The 18,106-nt window shown below is 41.7% G+C and overlaps 1 protein-coding gene across 2 annotated transcripts in view; it reads left to right on the top strand.

Moving 5' to 3' along the window:
• Nucleotides 1-18,106, top strand: part of vps50 (VPS50 EARP/GARPII complex subunit) — a 118,228-nt gene that overhangs the window by 14,378 nt on the left and 85,744 nt on the right. For both annotated transcript variants that reach the window (XM_055662741.1, XM_055662751.1), the window contains 7 exons: nucleotides 2,916-3,038; nucleotides 3,501-3,572; nucleotides 7,543-7,596; nucleotides 8,351-8,421; nucleotides 12,764-12,881; nucleotides 12,971-13,006; nucleotides 17,081-17,163. In XM_055662741.1, the coding sequence (XP_055518716.1) occupies nucleotides 2,916-3,038; nucleotides 3,501-3,572; nucleotides 7,543-7,596; nucleotides 8,351-8,421; nucleotides 12,764-12,881; nucleotides 12,971-13,006; nucleotides 17,081-17,163 (557 nt within the window). The remainder of the gene's footprint in view (nucleotides 1-2,915; nucleotides 3,039-3,500; nucleotides 3,573-7,542; nucleotides 7,597-8,350; nucleotides 8,422-12,763; nucleotides 12,882-12,970; nucleotides 13,007-17,080; nucleotides 17,164-18,106) is intronic.

The following is an 18,106-nucleotide window of genomic DNA, read 5'->3' as shown; positions in this document are numbered from 1 at the left end:
TTTTTATCTGCATTACAGATACCAAAGTGGACCTCAACTTCTGGTTCTTCATCCTACCACTTTAGAGTGTTCTGTAGGCATTCAGTAGGATCCTTGACTTTGGGTCCTGGGAGGTCATGTACAATTCTGGAATCACATTTACAGCTGCAGAAATTTCTGTCCATGTATTATTTAATCTCTATTTCGATGTTCTCTCTTTTCTGTACAGCTTAGCCACTTTTATCTTGTTCTCATTTGTGTGGAGCCGAAACTGAAAAGCTGTTCTTCTTCTTCTTCTTCTTCTTCTTCTTCTTCTTCTTCTTGCGTATGGGGTGCACAGCCTAAAGTTGTAGAACAACTTTAGGCTGTTTTATAAGATCTTATTTGATGTGCATGCCTGGTTGATTGCATTTGTTGAAACAGTGGGGACCGCGTGACGGTTGCAATCTCCCACCCCGAAAAGCTGTTGAGCAAGATGGACTCCTTTACTGATGGACTACCTACCTCCTCCAAGCCTTGCTGGTGCTCATTCATTCCCTCCCTGTCCACTCAGTATGAAATTGTAGTCTAACGATCTCCCTAAATGGGAATGGGCAGGTTATTGAGCAATAATGAGATAGTGTACAGGGAGGAGATAAAGAGTTTGCTAGCACATCAAGTCAAGTTTATTCGTCACATACACATACGAGATGTGCAGTGAAATGAAAAGTGCCAATGCTCGCGGACTTTGTGCAAAAAGACAAACAAACAAACAACCAAACAAACTACAAACAGAATGGAACATAATTACATATTCTTTTCCATATTAAATATTGTGGGCGGAAGGAAAAAGGGAAAAAAACAGCAATTAAAAAAATTAATTAAAAAAAAAGCAGTAAAGTGGTACAGTAAAAGTTAGTCCCTGGTGAGATAGGAGTTCACAGTCCTAATGGCCTATGGGAAGAAACTCCTTCTCAACCTCTCCGTTCTCACAGCATGGCAACAAAGGCGTTTGCCTGACCGTAGCAGCTGGAACAGTCCGTTGCAGGGGTGGAAGGGGTCTCCCATGATTTTATTGGCTCTGGAATTACACCTCTTGATGTATAGTTCCTGCAGGGGGGCGAGTGAAGTTCCCATAGTGCGTTCAGGCGAACGCACTACTCTCTGCAGAGCCTTCTTATCCTGGGCAGAGCAATTCCCAAACCAGATTGTAATATTTCCGGACAAGATGCTTTCCACAGCCGCTGAGTAGAAGCACTGGAGGATCCTCGGAGACACTCTGAATTTCCTCAATTGCCTGAGGTGGTAAAGGCGCTGCCTTGCCTTACTCACGAGTGCTGCGGCGTGTGATGTCCATGTCATATCCTCAGAGATGTGGGCTCCCAGATATTGTCAAGACACCAAGATGAATGAGGTAGTTATTGACTTCAGAAAACAGGGTGATTTACACACATCAGTCTACATTAATGGTGCTAAATTGGAGGTGGGAGTTTCAAGTTCTTGGACGTAAATATCAACAATTTTCCTGGTCTAACCACATTGATGCTACATTCAAGAAAGCACATCGTGCCTCTACTTCCTCAGAAGACTAATGAAGTTCAGCACATCTCCAACAACACGTACCAATTTGTGCAGATGCATGCCAGCAGAATGTATCACAGCTTGCTATGCCAAATACATTGCGCAAGACTGCAAGAAATTGTAGAAAGTTGCAGATGCAGCCCAGTCTATCAGACAGACCTGCCTCCCTTCCCACCACCCCCCAAATGACCACATCGACACTTCATGTAGCCATGGGAAAGTTGCCAACTTTTTCCCGTTCGGGTCATTCCCTCTTCTCCCCTCTGCAGTTGGGCAGAAGATACAGAAGCTTCAAAGTGCATATTAATAGATTCAGAAACTGCTTCTTCCCCACTGTTATCAGACTACTGAACAAATCTCTCACAAGGTGAGGGTGTATTCTTAATCTCCCAATCCTACCTCATTGCAGCCTTTGCACTTTTTTGAATCTGCACTTTCTCTACAGGTGTAACACTAATGTTGCAACACCACATGCAGCAAGTAATGCAACACTATATTCTGCAGAAAATTGGACTTTGAAATAGTTGTTTCGGGATGACAACATTTCATCATAAGTAAGGGTTGCTCGAAGTAAAGAGTGTTTTAAAATGTTGAGAAAGTTGGAGGATACAGAAAGGAAAGTGTGATGGTGTGGAAGGTTGGAAAGATTAGATGATGGATCCAGTGAAAGAGGCTGTTAGTAGCTAATTAGAGTTGAATCTGCAGGTGATGTCAATGGAAAAAGTGTGGAAAATGGCAGCAGAAAAAGGCGGGGAAAAAGACCAGATACTGGAAATTAGATTCAAAGGTGAAAATGTTGATTCACTGAAATTACTGAACTATATGTTAAATCCAGTTGGGTAATATGTCCCATTAGAAGATAAGGTAGTGTTCCCTAAAGCTGCATCTGATTTAATAGGAACAGCACAGGAGACCACAGGCAGCGTAGTTTGGAGAGTTACAGTGACTGGCAATAGCAAATGCACAAACATGCTAGAAATTGAGGTGTTCTGCACAGTGATAGATATCATTAAGGAGTCCGCAAAAATTGCAGCTACTTTTATTACGCGGAGTTAAACAGACATTTTTCACCATCCAAGGTGGATCACAGAGATGCAGAAAGTGCTGAGGGTGGCATCGATACAATTCTTCTGGCAAATTATTGTAAAAATATTCTCAACTAATGAAATGAAATAAAATTTGTTCTAATTAAAACCATCTAGTGTAGAATTCATCGTGGAAATTCATTAGTGGAAAATATAACTAACTGAATTGGCCAGCAGTAGAATATATTTTTAATTCTTGGGGCAGAGGGATAATTCAGACAATTTAATGATATTGTAATTATCTCTGTGAAGCATGTAATTTAACTTCTATAATTTTTCATTGTACTAAAGGAAGAACTGAGGGAGTTGAGAGAAAATCCCACTGACCCTCAAGCAGAACAAGAAATTATTAACAGCATTGAAGAAATCTATTTCAGCAATGATTCATTTGATGTTGTGGAGCATGAACTGCAGGTAATCATTCAAATAAATACATTTATTATATAAATAGACTTGAAAGTAATATGTATTTCACTTGCTGAAGGATGTTAAATACTTTTCAAAATATTACTAACTTATTTGTGAGCTACATTGATGGATTAGCTTCTCGCAATCAATGCATATTATCATTAGATTTCATTATCTTTGTAACATAGGTTGAAGAAATTGCATGAGATGTTAGATCAGAGATGCTGCAATATGCTTTTGTTTGCTTGTATTTCAAATATTTGTTGCTATTTTCAAAAGCCGTCTCCTCCAGAACATCAAAGAGATACCATTGATGTTATATCAAATCCTCACAAAGTAATTTTGCTGAAAATGATTTCTTTAGACTAATCTACAATAACAGGAGATTGCTGCACTATGTATTGATCTCTGTGTATTGCTTTACTAAAGCAATGAACACGTTTTAATGTTTACTCTTGCCTCCCATAGAAACTCCCATCTGTTCTCAATCTTCACGACCTAGAAGAGTATAGAGATAAGCTAAAACAGCAGCAAGCAGTTGTGAGTATATTTATCTTGTATATTAATTAGTTACGGTAAAACTAGATATGTGGTCATGCAACGGGTTGTAAAGGTGCTGTCCCACTGCGGCCACCTAATTAGCGAGTTTAGGAGAGTTTGAAAAAGTGTCATGTTGAAGACCTCTTTCGATTATGTTGAAGACTAGCTTCGACTAGCTTCGGGAAAATTGGACACCGAATAGTGGAGAGTGAAGACTATCTCCTTCGACCTCCCTTCGACTATGTTGAAGACTATCTACGACTACCTTCGACTACCCTCGATTACCTATGAATAACATGCCGACCTACTTTGACTAAGCCTACGAGTAAAAAAAATATTGATTTTTTTCCATGATGACCTTTTTTTACTCGCGGGCATTTTTCCACATGTTGAAAAATACGCCGTGACCTAGCTGAGGCCTCGAGTACGAGGGGACTACTCTCAAGCATGAAGGAGAGTTACAAAGACCCCCTAGGACCTTGTGTCGACCATGCTGCGAATACGAGTCAAGGGCAAAGTCTTCTAAACTCGCCAATTAGGTCGCCGCAGTGGGACAGCCCCTGAAGTATCATCTTGATCAACATTCTACTTATCCTTAAAGCAAAGTATTCTACAAAAAAGGTGACAGCCTTTTTTTAGAATTAAATTGAAGGCACAGTTTCACTGCAACTTTACTGAGCCAATCCATTCTCGTTATGGTGGATTAACTAATTTTCTTGTAGCAAACAAGATGAGCAAGTCAGTACTTTTTATTACTTGTTTTGTATATACAAAATAAATGTTGAAGTTTTGGAAATCAACACGTTGAAACTATATTGCTCAATAATATGCTTCCTCTTTGGGAGTTTACTATTTTTTTCCAATCATAACAAAGGATTTCCTTTGCTAATGTAATTTACCTTCTGTAGTTGTGGAGCAGTTCTACACTTTTTGCAATGCCATCAAATAACTTTCATGTGTTAGAAATAATTTTAAAAATTGTACCATTAAATGTTATTGTAACCAATGGGAGGCACTTTACTGCTGCAAATTATCAGGCTCTGTTCTGGAGCATGACACAAAGCTGGAGTAACTCAGCAGGTCAGGCAGTATCTCTGGAGAAAAGGAATGGGTGACGTTTCGGGTCAAGACCCTTCCGAAGAAGAAGGGTCTCGCCCTGAAACGTCACCTATTCCTTTTCTCCAGAGATCTCCAGCTTTTTGTGCCTATCTTTGGTTTAAACCAGCATCTGCAGTTCCTTCCTACACACTCTGTTCTGGAGCATGTTGTATTACTAAAATATATTGAGGTTTACTGCTACAGGTGCACAACCTTTTATCCGACAGCCTTGGGACCAGACACTTTTCGTAATTTGGAATTTGTCGGTCTTCGGAATGGAAATTTTTTAGTGTAGATTTTAATGGCTGGCTCAGTGGTAGAGTGCCCGGCTCATATCCGCAAGGTCGCGAGTTTGCGCCTTGATCCCGGCAGTTCCTCGGTCGCGAGTTTGAGTCTTCAGTGTAGTTTTTTTCTTGCAGAATAAATGTCTGTATGAAATGCAGTGTGTTGAATGAGTTCCTGAATTTGTAAATGTGACCGCAGCATTGAATCACCTCCCGCACTCATGTCACCCTAGCGGGGCTACATGCCCTAAGGCGGCCTAAGGCGACATTTTCACACTCTTATATCCGTGTGCAGCAGAGGCGCCAAACGTGAGCTTTGGTGTGCAGACATCCTGGAAAAAATGTCTGGTTTCTTCCAGGTAGGCGATATACCCTCCCGCGCAATATACCCTCCACTTCTCTTTTTAGTTCCCCTTTCTTCCAGGACCGACCTGAGGTTCCGCTGTCACCTCTGCGGGCCACCCTCGGTGAACGCTCACTCAACTTTGTCTTGGGATTCCTACTCTCCCGGTCAATGTACCCTCACCTTCTCTTTTATGAATGGGGATTTAGTTCCCCTTTCGTCGAGGACCGACCGGAGGTTCCGCTGTCACCTCTGCGGGCCTCCCTCGGTGAACGTCCTGTCTCCCTGTCCCTGGGATAGCAGGGGGCGATCAAACAGCACAATACCCCCCTCCCCCTCCCCCCCAACTCCAGAGGAATCCGCTCCCCGATGGGCCGCAACGGCGACAAGTGGCAGTTCGCCCACAGCCCGAGCTGCGCGACCTCAATAACAAGACGCACCTTGCGCACCATCAGTTTCTGCCCCTCTGGAGTTGGAACGGGGCTGGGCTGGAGTTGCTGATCTGGGATCTCCGTGCTTGCAGTGGGCCTGGGGGTCGGTGTCCCGATGAGGGGGCACAGCTCGGGCTGTGGGCGAACTGCCACTTGTCGCCGTAGCGGCCCATCGGGGAGCGGCTCCTGGTGGTCCCGATGTCTCCCGCTAGTTTGCAGTTTTCCTCTAGAGTTGGAGCGGGGCTGGGCTAGAGTTGTTGCTGGCTGTGAATCTCTGGGATCTCCGTGCTTGCAGTGGGCCTGGGGGTCGGTGTCCAGCCCAGCCCCGCTCCAACTCCAGAGGAACCCGGGTTGCAGATGAGGGGGCACAGCTCGGGCTGTGGGCGAACTGCCACTTGTCGCTGTAGCGGCGCATCGGGGAGCGACTTCTGGTGGTCCTGACGTCCCTCAGTTCCTGTCCAGGGGGGTGGCCGGAGACGTCAGGACCAACAGGAACCCGCTCCCCGATGCGCCGCTACAGCGACAAGTGGCAGTTCGTCCACAGCCCGAGCTGCACCCCCTCATCTGCAACCCGGGTTCCTCTGGAGTTGGAGCGGGGCTGGGCTAGAGTTGCTGCTGGCTGTGAGTCTCCGGGATCTCCGTGCTTGCAGTCGGTGTCCCGTTGGTCCTGACGTCTCCGGTCACCCCCCTGGAATGGAGCTGAGGCTGGGAACTGTACCGCCCTTGCCCCCTCCCTCTGCAACTGCAAACAACCCCACAGTTCCCAGTCTCAGCTCCTGTACAGGGGGTGGCCGGAGACATCACAGCCCGAGCTGCGCCCCCTCATCCGCAACCTCAAGACCAAGACGTACTTTGCACACCATCAGCTTCGGTCCCTACGGGGAGCGTGTTCCTCTGGAGTTGGAACGGGGCTGGGCTGCTGCTGGCTGTGGGTCTCTGGGATCTCCGTGCTTGCAGTGGGCCTGGGGGCCGGTGTCCCGTTGGTCCTGACGTCTCCGGTGACTGGCACTAGCTCCGACGTGAAGACAGTGCAAAGCCCCCGCGCCGGTGCAATGGGCGGGGAGCTGGAGAGGGGAGGGAAGGGGTCACACACATGGCCGTGAAGCAGAGGGGTGTAGGTGGGGTGAAACTTAAGGGAGCGACAATTTGCTGCTGACTGCCCGCTGAGTTAAAAAGTTCTCATGCAAGACTCACGATCCACTGTGTATCGTGAGTCTACCGTGGGAATTTTTTAACTGAGCGGGCAGGCAGCAGCAGATTGTCAATTATTAACCCTCCCGCGCAATATACCCTCACCTTCTCTTTTATGGATGGGGATTTAGTTCCCCTTTCTTCGAGGACCGACCGGAGGTTCCTCTGTCACGCCTGCGGGCTGCCCTCCGTGAACGTTTTCAAGGACCTTTTTTCAAGGACTGAAAAAATGTCGCTATTCGGAGGTTTTCGTTATTTGGATCTTCGGATAAAAGGTTGTGCACCTGTAGTAAATTCTTAAATTTATGGACCAAATTTGTGTTTAGTTTATTCACTGTTTTTCCTATTAACATAAATAACTCAAATGAAAGTGCAGAAGATGTGTTTGGAGTGCATACTTTAATTGAGAACTGCAGACTTAATTTTTTTTCTTTATTTTCCTTGTTTATATTAATGGCACTGCTTATCTGGAAACTGAAATATAAATCGGGCAACATGGATTAGTAATTTTTTCATAACTAAGTACTTAAATTTTACAATTAAAGTATTTTATGAAAAACCGCATTAATTCTTTCATTTTAATATTACGACATGTATCTATAACAATATGCATTTCTCTACAGGTGTCAAAGAAAGTAGCAGATTTAATCCTTGAGAAGCAAGCTGCATACGTGAAGGTAAAAGATTGTGAAATCATGGATGAATAATCAAATTTACTTAAACCAAAACCACCTTCAGGCAAATACTGAACAAAATCAATAATATGATTCTTATATTTGAAATTGAAAATCGACCGTTTTACTGGTTTTGGACATTCTTGTAAAAATTTCATTATGTCAGTTTAGAACTGTGCGGAATAATTTGTTTTACAATATTTATTCTTGTCAAGTGTGGCTATATTAAAATAAGATAACTAATTTATAAAAGGTGATTTTTGTTGAAAATGATAATAGAGGTACAAGAGGAGGGCATATGGTCCCTTGAGCTTACTCAGCCATGATGAGCAGAATTATTTTTTCCTGACTCTATTATAATGCATGATTCCCTTGTCATTGAAAATTCAACGCGATTCATCCCTAAATATGCTTAATGACACAACATTTCAGGCAAGAAAATTACAAAGGTTTGCAATTGTGTTAAAGAAAAATGCTTTTTTGCTCTCATCCATTGTCCATTCAGAATGTTACTTTTTTCAGTAAAATCACCTTTTATTCTCTTGAACAGAAGAAAGGTGCCCCTTAATCTTATTTCTTCACATTGAGTTTGCAACATGCTGAGTGAAACTAATGTCACCTGGAATTTAAAAAAAAAAAATGTAATGGTAACATTAATGTCATTTACAATTATTTGTAATTTCAAGGGCAAGGGACCTGCTTTAAAAATAGTTACATGTTCAGTAGTAATGATATGTATTAACGTTTATTCTTCTAGGAGCTAGAGAGAGTTACATCACTACAAACTAATCTTCAATTGGCAGCTGTCATTTGTACAAATGCCAGAAGGTAAGAGATGATAGTTTTCTGGAAGCATCATGTTTGCTAACATTTCTGTAATAATTCTTGAGCAAATTTTGATAATTATTTTGTAATGGGTCTTCAAATTGTCAAAACGTTTCAAAATATAACTTGTGTATTGTGACATGGTATATAAGTGAAAATAAATTAAAAGCCTTTGTTATAAAATGAAATTAATGTCAATGATGTGAGCATCATGATAAGTCTATAAATAAGTTCATGAAATAGAAGAATCAAGGCAATGGCAAATGTAATAGGCATGCACAATGCTGCCTAAGATTACATCAAGTTATCCCAAAGGTTTTTGCAGGCAGAATACGTTTAAAGTGGAATGGCTGGAACTTGAGAAATTGCAGCAAGAAAGCCCAAAATAAGTACTTTTGTCTGGACCAAGTATTTGTGTGGATGAGGAAGGGTTTATTATTAGGGATCCTGATCATGGAACTAGGGGAAATGTTATGCTACTGCAGCACACTTCACTTTTAATCAAGCTGATGTCCTTGTAAATCAGATGATTAGAGATGGAGATGGATTTTAAAACAATAAAATTGAGAGGATGAAGTTTAGGTTGGGGAGATTTAAATAGGAAAGTTGTATCCATAGTGCAAAGCAGTTTAACAGTAATAAAACATACTAGACCAAGTGCAGACCCGTTGGGTCTGCTCCCCCAATGGTGTGATCCCCCAACCCAATATTCCACCATGCACCCGTCTCCTCCAACGGAACTGAACCCGTTCCCAAATGTAAGATTCCAGCACTCCCCTGCCTCCCTCAGCAGTGGATTTAAAAAAAAATCCAATTTCACCTCCCATGCCTGCTGCAGCAGTTCCAATTGCAATACCAATTGGCCCTCCCCCTCCTGTTGAAGCACTTGCTGTGATATCCCATTGAGGTGAAAAGTTCAGAGTGTTCCTGTCTTGCAACTTTGTTTTGAAGTGTGTTGGAAGCTGTTAGGAAGGAGCAGCGAATCAAAAGGAAGAAAGGCAGCCGGACGGACGGACGGCAGGCGGCAGCCACATACTTTTATATAATAACTAGACCAAGTGCAGACCCGTTGGGTCTGCTCCCCCAATGGTGTGATTCCCCCAACCCAATATTCCACCATGCACCCGTCTCCTCCATTGGAACTGAGCCCGTTCCCAAATGTAAGATTGCAGCCCTCCCCTGCCTGCTGCAGCAGTGAAAAGTTCAGTGTTCCTCTCTTGCAACTTTGTTTCGAAGTGTGTTGGAAGCTGACATGTAAATGGAGAAGCCTGTTTATTTTTGAAAAACTTGGGGGTGGGTGGGGGGGGGGGGGGGGGGGTGGGAGAAGGATTTGATTAAAAACATGTACTTGAACATGACGAAATGAAAATGAGGAGCGGATACTTAGAAGAAAAGCGAAATCTCTACCGAAATGGAAAATATCTCGGAGATTGAGCGTCTGGATTGGGCGTGGCAATGAATCAAAGGAAGAAATGCAGCCGGCAGCCGTACATGCAAATGAATCCATTCCGATTGGACATCTGCGAGCATCGGCCATTCCGATTGGACATCTGCGAGTATCGGGCACGAATCGAAAGGCAGGAAGGGATCCGTACTGCAGGCGGACGGACGGATTTGAGTTTTATATATATACTAGACCAAGTGCAGACCCGTTGGGTCTGCTCCCCCAATGGTGTGATCCCCCAACCCAATATTCCACCATGCACCCGTCTCCTCCAATGGAACTGAAGCCGTTCTCAAAAGTAAGATTCCAGCACTGCCCTGCCTCTTTAAAAAAAAATCCCTGCCTGCTGCAGCAGTGAAAAGTTCAGTGTTCCTGTCTTGCAACATTGTTTCGAAGTGTGTTGGAAGCTGAGGAATGAGCAGCCGTCAACGAATCAAAAGGCAGGAAGGGATCAGTACTGCAGGCGGACGGACGGCGGACGGATTTGAGTTTTATAGATAGATAGATAGATAGATAGATAGATAGATGGCAAAATAATGGTGCAAATAGAAACACATAGATTGAACCTAAAAACATTTACAAAAAAACATGATTGCGTGTTGACCAGTGTTGATAATTAAATACCCCAGTATATTTTCCATTTGGGACACAAAATAGAAAGAAAGAGTGTGGTGGTGATGCCCTGCCTTTATAGGATAACCTGAGGGCAGCAGTGAATAACGATTCTGCACTTGGAAAGCAGTAAAGTGAATGAAAATGTAACAACTTCAGTTGCTGGAAATCTGCAATAAAAACAAAAAATGTTTGGGGAAAAACTGCATGGGTTAGGCAGCAACCTGGAAAGAGAAATGGAATTAATGTTGTGGATCAAAATTTAAGAGAAGATGAAGCGAAACTGAAAAGTTTGCAGCCCCTCCCACCAACAGCAACAACACAATTAAGTGAGAAGAAATGAACGACAACTCGTGTTAAATATAATATTTGCGATCCAACGTTTTCAAAAAAAGAAGTTAGGCTGTGACTTTGAAGCACTTTTTTAAAAAATAACCAAAATATGGATAAAGGCGGAGGTTGTCCATCTCGTCAGGGTAAATTGTCCCTGACATGATGGACCTCTGACAAAGGTTGCCAGGGTAAATGAGCAAGAAATATTTTTAAATTAAAAAAAAAAAAAAAATAACAAAGACAAAGAGTAGTGTGTAGTAGAGTTTGGAGACCTACAATTTTCAGTTCTTCTTGCGAATGAAACATAAACCAAAGGAATAGTTAGATCTCAAGCCTGGTGTTGAGCAGCCAGGTTGTTGTCTCTGCATCAATGTCTGCCAGGCCCTGAGCTCCATTTGGTGGGTGGTAGAGCGGGCACCCAGAGATGACATGGTTGGCTGTCTGTTCGGCTCTGCATTCACAGGCTGGGCTCTGGCGGAGTCCCCATCTCCACATGCTGCCATTGAAATGCCCAACTCTAGCTCGTGTTGGATTTACACTGCCCATTATTAATCTTTGATTTTATGCTAAGCACCTCGGGTGATGTTACTCATTATGATTTTCAATGTGGTTTTAAGAAAATAAAATGATTAAATCTAATTTCTATAAATTGGAAGGCGGGATAAAGGGAAACCCAGTGGCTGTTTTACATCTGGATTGTCAAAAGGCTATTGGTAAAGAACCACCTAAAAGGTGTTGAATGCAATAAGGGTACATTGAACATAGAATGCTACAACAGAGGAACAGGCCTTTCAGCTCAGTGTCTGATATTGTGACTTCACCACACCTATTTGTGTGCACATAATCTATATCCCTCCATTCTCTGTGTACCCATGAGCTTATCCAAAAGTCTCTTAAATGCCACTATTGGAATCATCTATTTGCATGGCAAGAGATTCAAGTATTTATAGATTCTCTATTGAAGCGTTACTCCTGGCGTACAGCCAGGAACAGACTGGAACTTGAACTGTTCACAACCTGGATTGAAAAGCAAAGATTAATGTATCCCTTTTTGCTGATATATATAAACCCGGCAGAGAAAGTAAGCTCTAAGGAGACCGAATCTACAACATTTCAAGAACCTAGTAATTTATTTAAATTATACACATGCCAATTACTGTCTGGGTAAAGCTTTGTTTGGATATTATTTTTGATTCTGCCATTGCTTCAAGCTTTCTCTAATCACTTTTGTTGCGGCTTCCCTGCTTGGAACATGCTGCGCATCTATCATTGCATATTCTTGTTATGAATTCACCTGATCTGCATATATTCACTTATTCTATGCACCACATTTCATGGATGTCCTTTCGCACCTAGATCTTTACGTTTCTTAAAGTTTGAAAGTTATTTTGATCATGCTTGTGGCTGCCTAACCTGCTTTATTTCCCTTGTATTTCAGTGAAGTATTTTGGTATATTTTGATATGGTATCTTTTTGATATGATTTTGATATGATACTCAATATACAGTAGACATTCATTAAAAAAAGGCAGATTTTCTGGACTATTGGATATTACTCGTATTAATATCCCAACATCCTTGATTCACATTTTTACATGTATCACGGTAGCATAATCAATTGTCTAGCAAACCAGGTGAGTTTAAAGGGACTGCAGGAAATGCAACCCAGAGTTTAAAAGGATTAATGGATGCAGGCTCTGGTGAGTTTACAGGAACCATGGGAACCAGGGCTCTGTGTTTGCAAGGAAAGTGGGAACCAAGGTTTTAATATGTTTAAAGGGAACATGCGAAAGAGAACCAGATGAGGGAACCACTGAGCCATGTGTATTTTCAACTCTCTGGGTTAATCAAAGTTTTACGAATTACCGAAATCCAAACTTTTTCAAGATTTTCAAAATGTTGTAAATTCATGTACTTGACTGTCTAGTTAAAACTGATTTGACACTTGTCTTTACAGGCAGTTAAATATTGCAAAGGAAGGATTCACACAAGCTAGCCTGGGGCTACTTGCTAATCAAAGAAAAAGACAGCTGCTGATTGGACTGCTGAAGTCTTTGCGCACAATTAAAACACTGGTATGCACATTTTATATTTAATTGCTGTTTTAATACTTTCATGTTAAAATAAATACTTTTGATTAACCTTTTATTTTGTGTTTTTATAGCAAAGAACTGACGTACGCTTAAGTGAGATGTTAGAGGTAAGCAATCAACATTCATCAGATTGTGCAAAACTAATTAGTACGTACCAGATTTCACATTCCACAAATCCTTAATTTCTCTTAATTTTGTCAACTTTTTCCTATATTCCTTTCTTCTGTATCTGCATATCTCCTTGCATGGGATTTCGCCCCCAATCCAAACTTTACTCCTAAAGGTAAAAGAGTTTCTTCTGAAATTTCTTTTTGAGAGCTTGACCCTTAAGGCCAGCATTTCCTGTCAATCGTGAGCTACTGATGCACTCCAATGAGGTTTGAACGTTCTTTTGTTGATCACCAGTGCCATCTTACTTTAAAATTAGTTTAAGTGAAGGCAATATCTGAATAGAGATACAAGAAACTACGGACACTGGATTGTTGAGCAAAATGCAAAGTGCTGGAGTAATTCAGCAGAAGAAGGGTCCTAACCCGAAACATCACCAATTCATTCTCTTCACAGAAGCTGTCTGACCCATTGAGTTACTCCAGTTTGAAGAAGGGTTTCGGTACGAAACGTCACCTATTTCCTTTGCTCCATAGATGCTGCTGCACCCGTTCAGTTTCTCCAGCATTTTTGTGTACCTTCGATTTTCCAGCATCTGCAGTTCCTTCTTGAACATGATCGTGGGAAGTTCCCGCATACTCAGTTTGGTCGTGGAAAAATTTACAGCATGCTGAAAACTTTTCCTTGAGTAAAAGTTGGTCAGCATGGTTCTTTTGAGCTTGTAGTGCAGTAGAGTGGGGACACTATGTAATTATAGGCAGTCGAGGTAGCCGTAGGCAATCTCCTTTGCTGACCGGGTATTTTAATTGGCTTATTGGAGTTTTCAGAATCAAGGAAAACTGACCGGTAATGTTAAAGCCCGCTAAATTTTATTAAATATATCTGGCTTCTTAAAAGTGCACTCCTTCTCCTCCCCTTCTCCCCCCCCCACTACCCCCCCCCCCCCCCCCCCCCCCCCCCCCCCGCGCAATGTCTCTAAAGGACTTACCTATTGACAGCGCTTTCCGTCTTACTTTCCTGTTCATCGCGGGTGTGAATTTCAGACAGCGCTTTCCCTGGCCCTTGCGTGTGCGTGTGTGTGTGTGTGTGCAGTGTTGCATCCTGGGAATACCTTTTATTAATATCTTCGCCATTGTCGTTAATCTTTACTTTCTTCCAAAAGCTTGGCACCATACTTATTTAGTAGATACCAGGCTGGAGTAATCACGCCTCACAAGGAATAGATCAAGTTTCAGGTCAAGAACAATCATCAGACTATGTTTTAGTACATTTTAGTAGTCGGAGAGACGTACAGCTTGGAGCCGAAGGCCCAACTTGTCCATACTGACTAAGTTGGCATGCTGGGCCTAGTCCCATTTACCTGCAAATCCCTCTAAACCTTTCTTATCCATACTAGAGTGCCATTGTTTATTATAGGTTCATCAGGACTTCATTGGTAATCTACTCTATACTTATTTCTATACTAATGCCCAAGATTCCAAATGCATTTTAAACACCTTGTCAACCAACTTGCATTTTCAGGAAACAATGCTAACAAACCAAATCTGCCGGTTGTGCCCCTTTTCGAATCATACCCTCAAATATATATTGTTGCAGCTCATTCCTCCTACCAAAATGTAACATTTCATTAAAATATATCTTATCAACCTCTCCAAATCAGCTTTAAGCCCTCCCCGTACTTCACACTGCCTCTAAATTTGCCATCTGCAAATTTGGGAAATGAGTGCAGTACACCCAAGCTAGAGCCCTCTTTATTCTTTGACCTTCAGCTTTGATAATGCCTTTGGCCCAACGTGCACATACCAACCAAAATGCCCGTTCAATACTAGTCCCATATCCTTCTAACCCATGTACCTGTCCAAATGACTTTTAAATATTATTAAAGTACCTGCCTCAACAACCTTCACTGGTAGCTTGCTCCATGTACCCATCACCCTCTGGGTGAAAAAGTTGCCCCTCAGATTCCTATTAAATCTTTCCCCTCTCACCTTAAACCAATGTACTCTGGTTCTCTATTCTCCTACTCCAGTTAAAAGATTGCATTTACTCTTTCTATTCAAGTCTTGATTGTTAATATATCTGTAAGATCACCTATCAGCCTCCTACGCTCCAGGAAATAAAGTCTTAGCCTGCCCAGCCTCTCCCCATAGCTCAGTTCCTCAAGTCCTGACAACATCCTTGTAAAGGATGTAACATTTTATCAAAAGACATTTAGGATAGACGTTCTCCCTGGCACTTACAAGGTCGGACATAAAACAGTACAGCACAGGAACAGGCCCTCAGCACACAATCTCTATGCCAAATATGATAACTAGGTAAACTAATCTCATTTATCTAATCTCATCTGGACATAATCCTTATCCCTCCATTTCCTGCACCATCAATAGAGGTCTAAAAGCCTCTAAAATGCCACTATCATATTTACCTCCACCACCACTCCTGCTTTCCAGGAACTCACCAATTTTTGTGGTTAAATGTTGTGGTGCTGCCATGCATTTCCTTTAAACGTTGACCCTCTTACTTTAAAGCCATTCACTAGTCTTTTATATTTCCACCCTGGAGGAAAAAGGTTCTGACTGTCTACTCTATCTATACCTCTCAAAATGTTATATATTTTGATCCTGACTACAGGTGCTGCTGTACGGAGATTGTATGTTCTCTCTGTGAGCTGCGTGGGTTTACTCGGTTTCCGCCCACATTCCAAAATCTTACAGGTTTGTAGGTTAATTGTCCCTAGGGTGTAGGATACATCTAGTGTTTGGGTGATCGTTGCTTGGTGTGGCTTGGTGGGCCAAAGGGTCCGTTTCCATGCTGTACCTCTAAACTAAACTGTGATCACTCCTTCCTTATCCACCGGCAGTCCAGAGAAAACAACCTGATTCTGCCTGAGATGAATGTTCCCAACATATTCTGTTTTTATTTTCAGCATCTGGAAACATTTTTGGTTTTCAAGTTTGTATAGTCTTCCTGTTTACTCTATCTATACCTCTCAAATGAAATGTTCAAGTCAACTACTTTATATTTTTGAACAAAAGCTCGACTGCGGATTTAAAACACAGTCTTAGTTGCATATTGCATTGTTGCTGTATGATGTTCTAGAAAAGAGATTGTGAATTTCATAATTGTGTTCTTGAGAAGTATTTTGGAATACTGTGACCTTGGCAGGTGCAGCAATCTTGGAAGTAGTTAGCAGGAAAACAATTTCGTTTTGTATAGAATAGTGGGTGGTGAACGGAAGTGAACAGGAGAATTGCCTTAATGAAGAGAACCATATGAACAACCTCTGGCTGTCTTACTCAATCTACCTCTGACTTCTGCAATAAACATCTCAAATGAAGTGCAAAAAGCAAGCAGTGCATTTTGAATTCCAAAACAAACCTCAAGAGCCGTGTTAAGGTTTTACATCTATGATTAAAGATGTAGAGACTTTTGGAACAAAAAAATTATCTTAATGCATGCACGTGTGGTTTGATTTTTTTTTTTAATGGATCAATGGTGGGGTGGAGGCAATTTCAATGACAGGGTCATTTGAGGACTGCCACCAATAACATTTGTTTTAATGAATTCAGAAGCTCAAGCTTATTGAAGCAATTTAAAGATGAAATGAAAGTAAATCTATGAAGAGATTGATCAGGAACTACAAAATTAGTTTAGTTTAGAGATAAAGCGAGGAAACCGGCCCTTCGGCCCACCGAGTCCGTGCCAACTAATCCCCGCACATTAACACTATCCTACACACACTAGGGACAATTTACACTTGTACCAAGCCAATTTACCTACATACCTGTACGCCTTTGGAGTGTGGGAGGAAACCGAAGGTCTCGGGGAAAACCCACGCTGTCATGGGGAGAACGTACGAACTCCGTACAGACAGCACCGTAGTCGGGATTAAACCCGGGTCCCTGGTGCTGAAAGCATTGTAAAACAGCAACTCTACTGCTGCATCACAACTGTTATTCCTTCACCTAATCTACTCTGAAAAATGATGCTACACCTTGCTTCAATATGGCAAAAATTAATACTTTCTAAACTGAATTTCCAATAATCTTGTATCTGTAATTTTTATTATTAAGGAAGAAGATTATCCTGGTGCAATACAGCTCTGTTTGGAATGTCAGAAAGCAGCTAGCACGTTTAAACACTACAGTTGCATAAGGTAAGATGACAAAAACTATGAAATGAAATAATGCATTGGTCATAAATTATTTTCTTCATCAGACTGCCTACCAACTGTAGTGTTTTTCAAAGTTTGTGGGGGAAAAAAACATATTGACCCAATTTTGTTGAATGTGGAGCCTAATTAACAAAAAAATAAGCTGTTTCAATTACTCAAGAGAAGTTATTCTGGAACACAAACAGTGCAGCACAGGAAATACTATTTCAATATAGTATATAAATATTCTCCACTTCAATAGGGATGGACACTTTGTTGCAGCAGTTAGTGCTGATGATTCACAGCTCCAGTAACCCTGATTCAATCCTGACCTCCTTCACTATCAAGTATGGAGTTTACACATTCTTCTTTGACGACGTGGGTCTTCCCTGTATTTTTGATGTTATCTTCTATATCCCAAAGTGTGCTTTTTGGTAAGTTAACTGGAAACTGTAAATTACCTCTCGTGGGCTTATGGTTACAGGGAAATGTAATTGCTCTGAGAGCCACATTAGACTCAATGACAGAATTGTTTCCTTCTAGGACACAGTGGATATATGAAATACAATTAATGCTGAGTGACTGAATTTTTTGGTGAAGTATTGCCACTGCGATTAATCTCTAGGATCTTAATTCCAGACAAGGGCTTTGTTAGGTATTAAAAGAAATGATGTTACCTGCCTCCAAGTTAAAGGGGAAGGAGTGTTAGGTAAATGATATAATTAGCATATGTAATTAGTATATGTGATGTCGTGATGTCTTGTGTAAGTACGCACGTGCGGGGGAAACTGAAGATGGCGTCCTGGAATAAAGAAGCTTGTTAGATTACTCCCGTGACCGAGCCTTATTAAAGTCTGTTCCAAGCATCCAAATACACAACAATTGGCGATGAGGATAAAAGAACGAAGAAGATAAGAACAAGGACTGCCAAGAAAAACGAAAACAA

Source organism: Leucoraja erinacea, chromosome 2, assembly GCF_028641065.1.
Source record: "Leucoraja erinacea ecotype New England chromosome 2, Leri_hhj_1, whole genome shotgun sequence".
In the NCBI taxonomy this organism is placed as follows: domain Eukaryota; kingdom Metazoa; phylum Chordata; class Chondrichthyes; order Rajiformes; family Rajidae; genus Leucoraja; species Leucoraja erinaceus.
The sequence above is the reverse complement of the archived record's forward strand: the minus strand, read 5'-3'. Positions and strand labels throughout refer to the sequence as shown.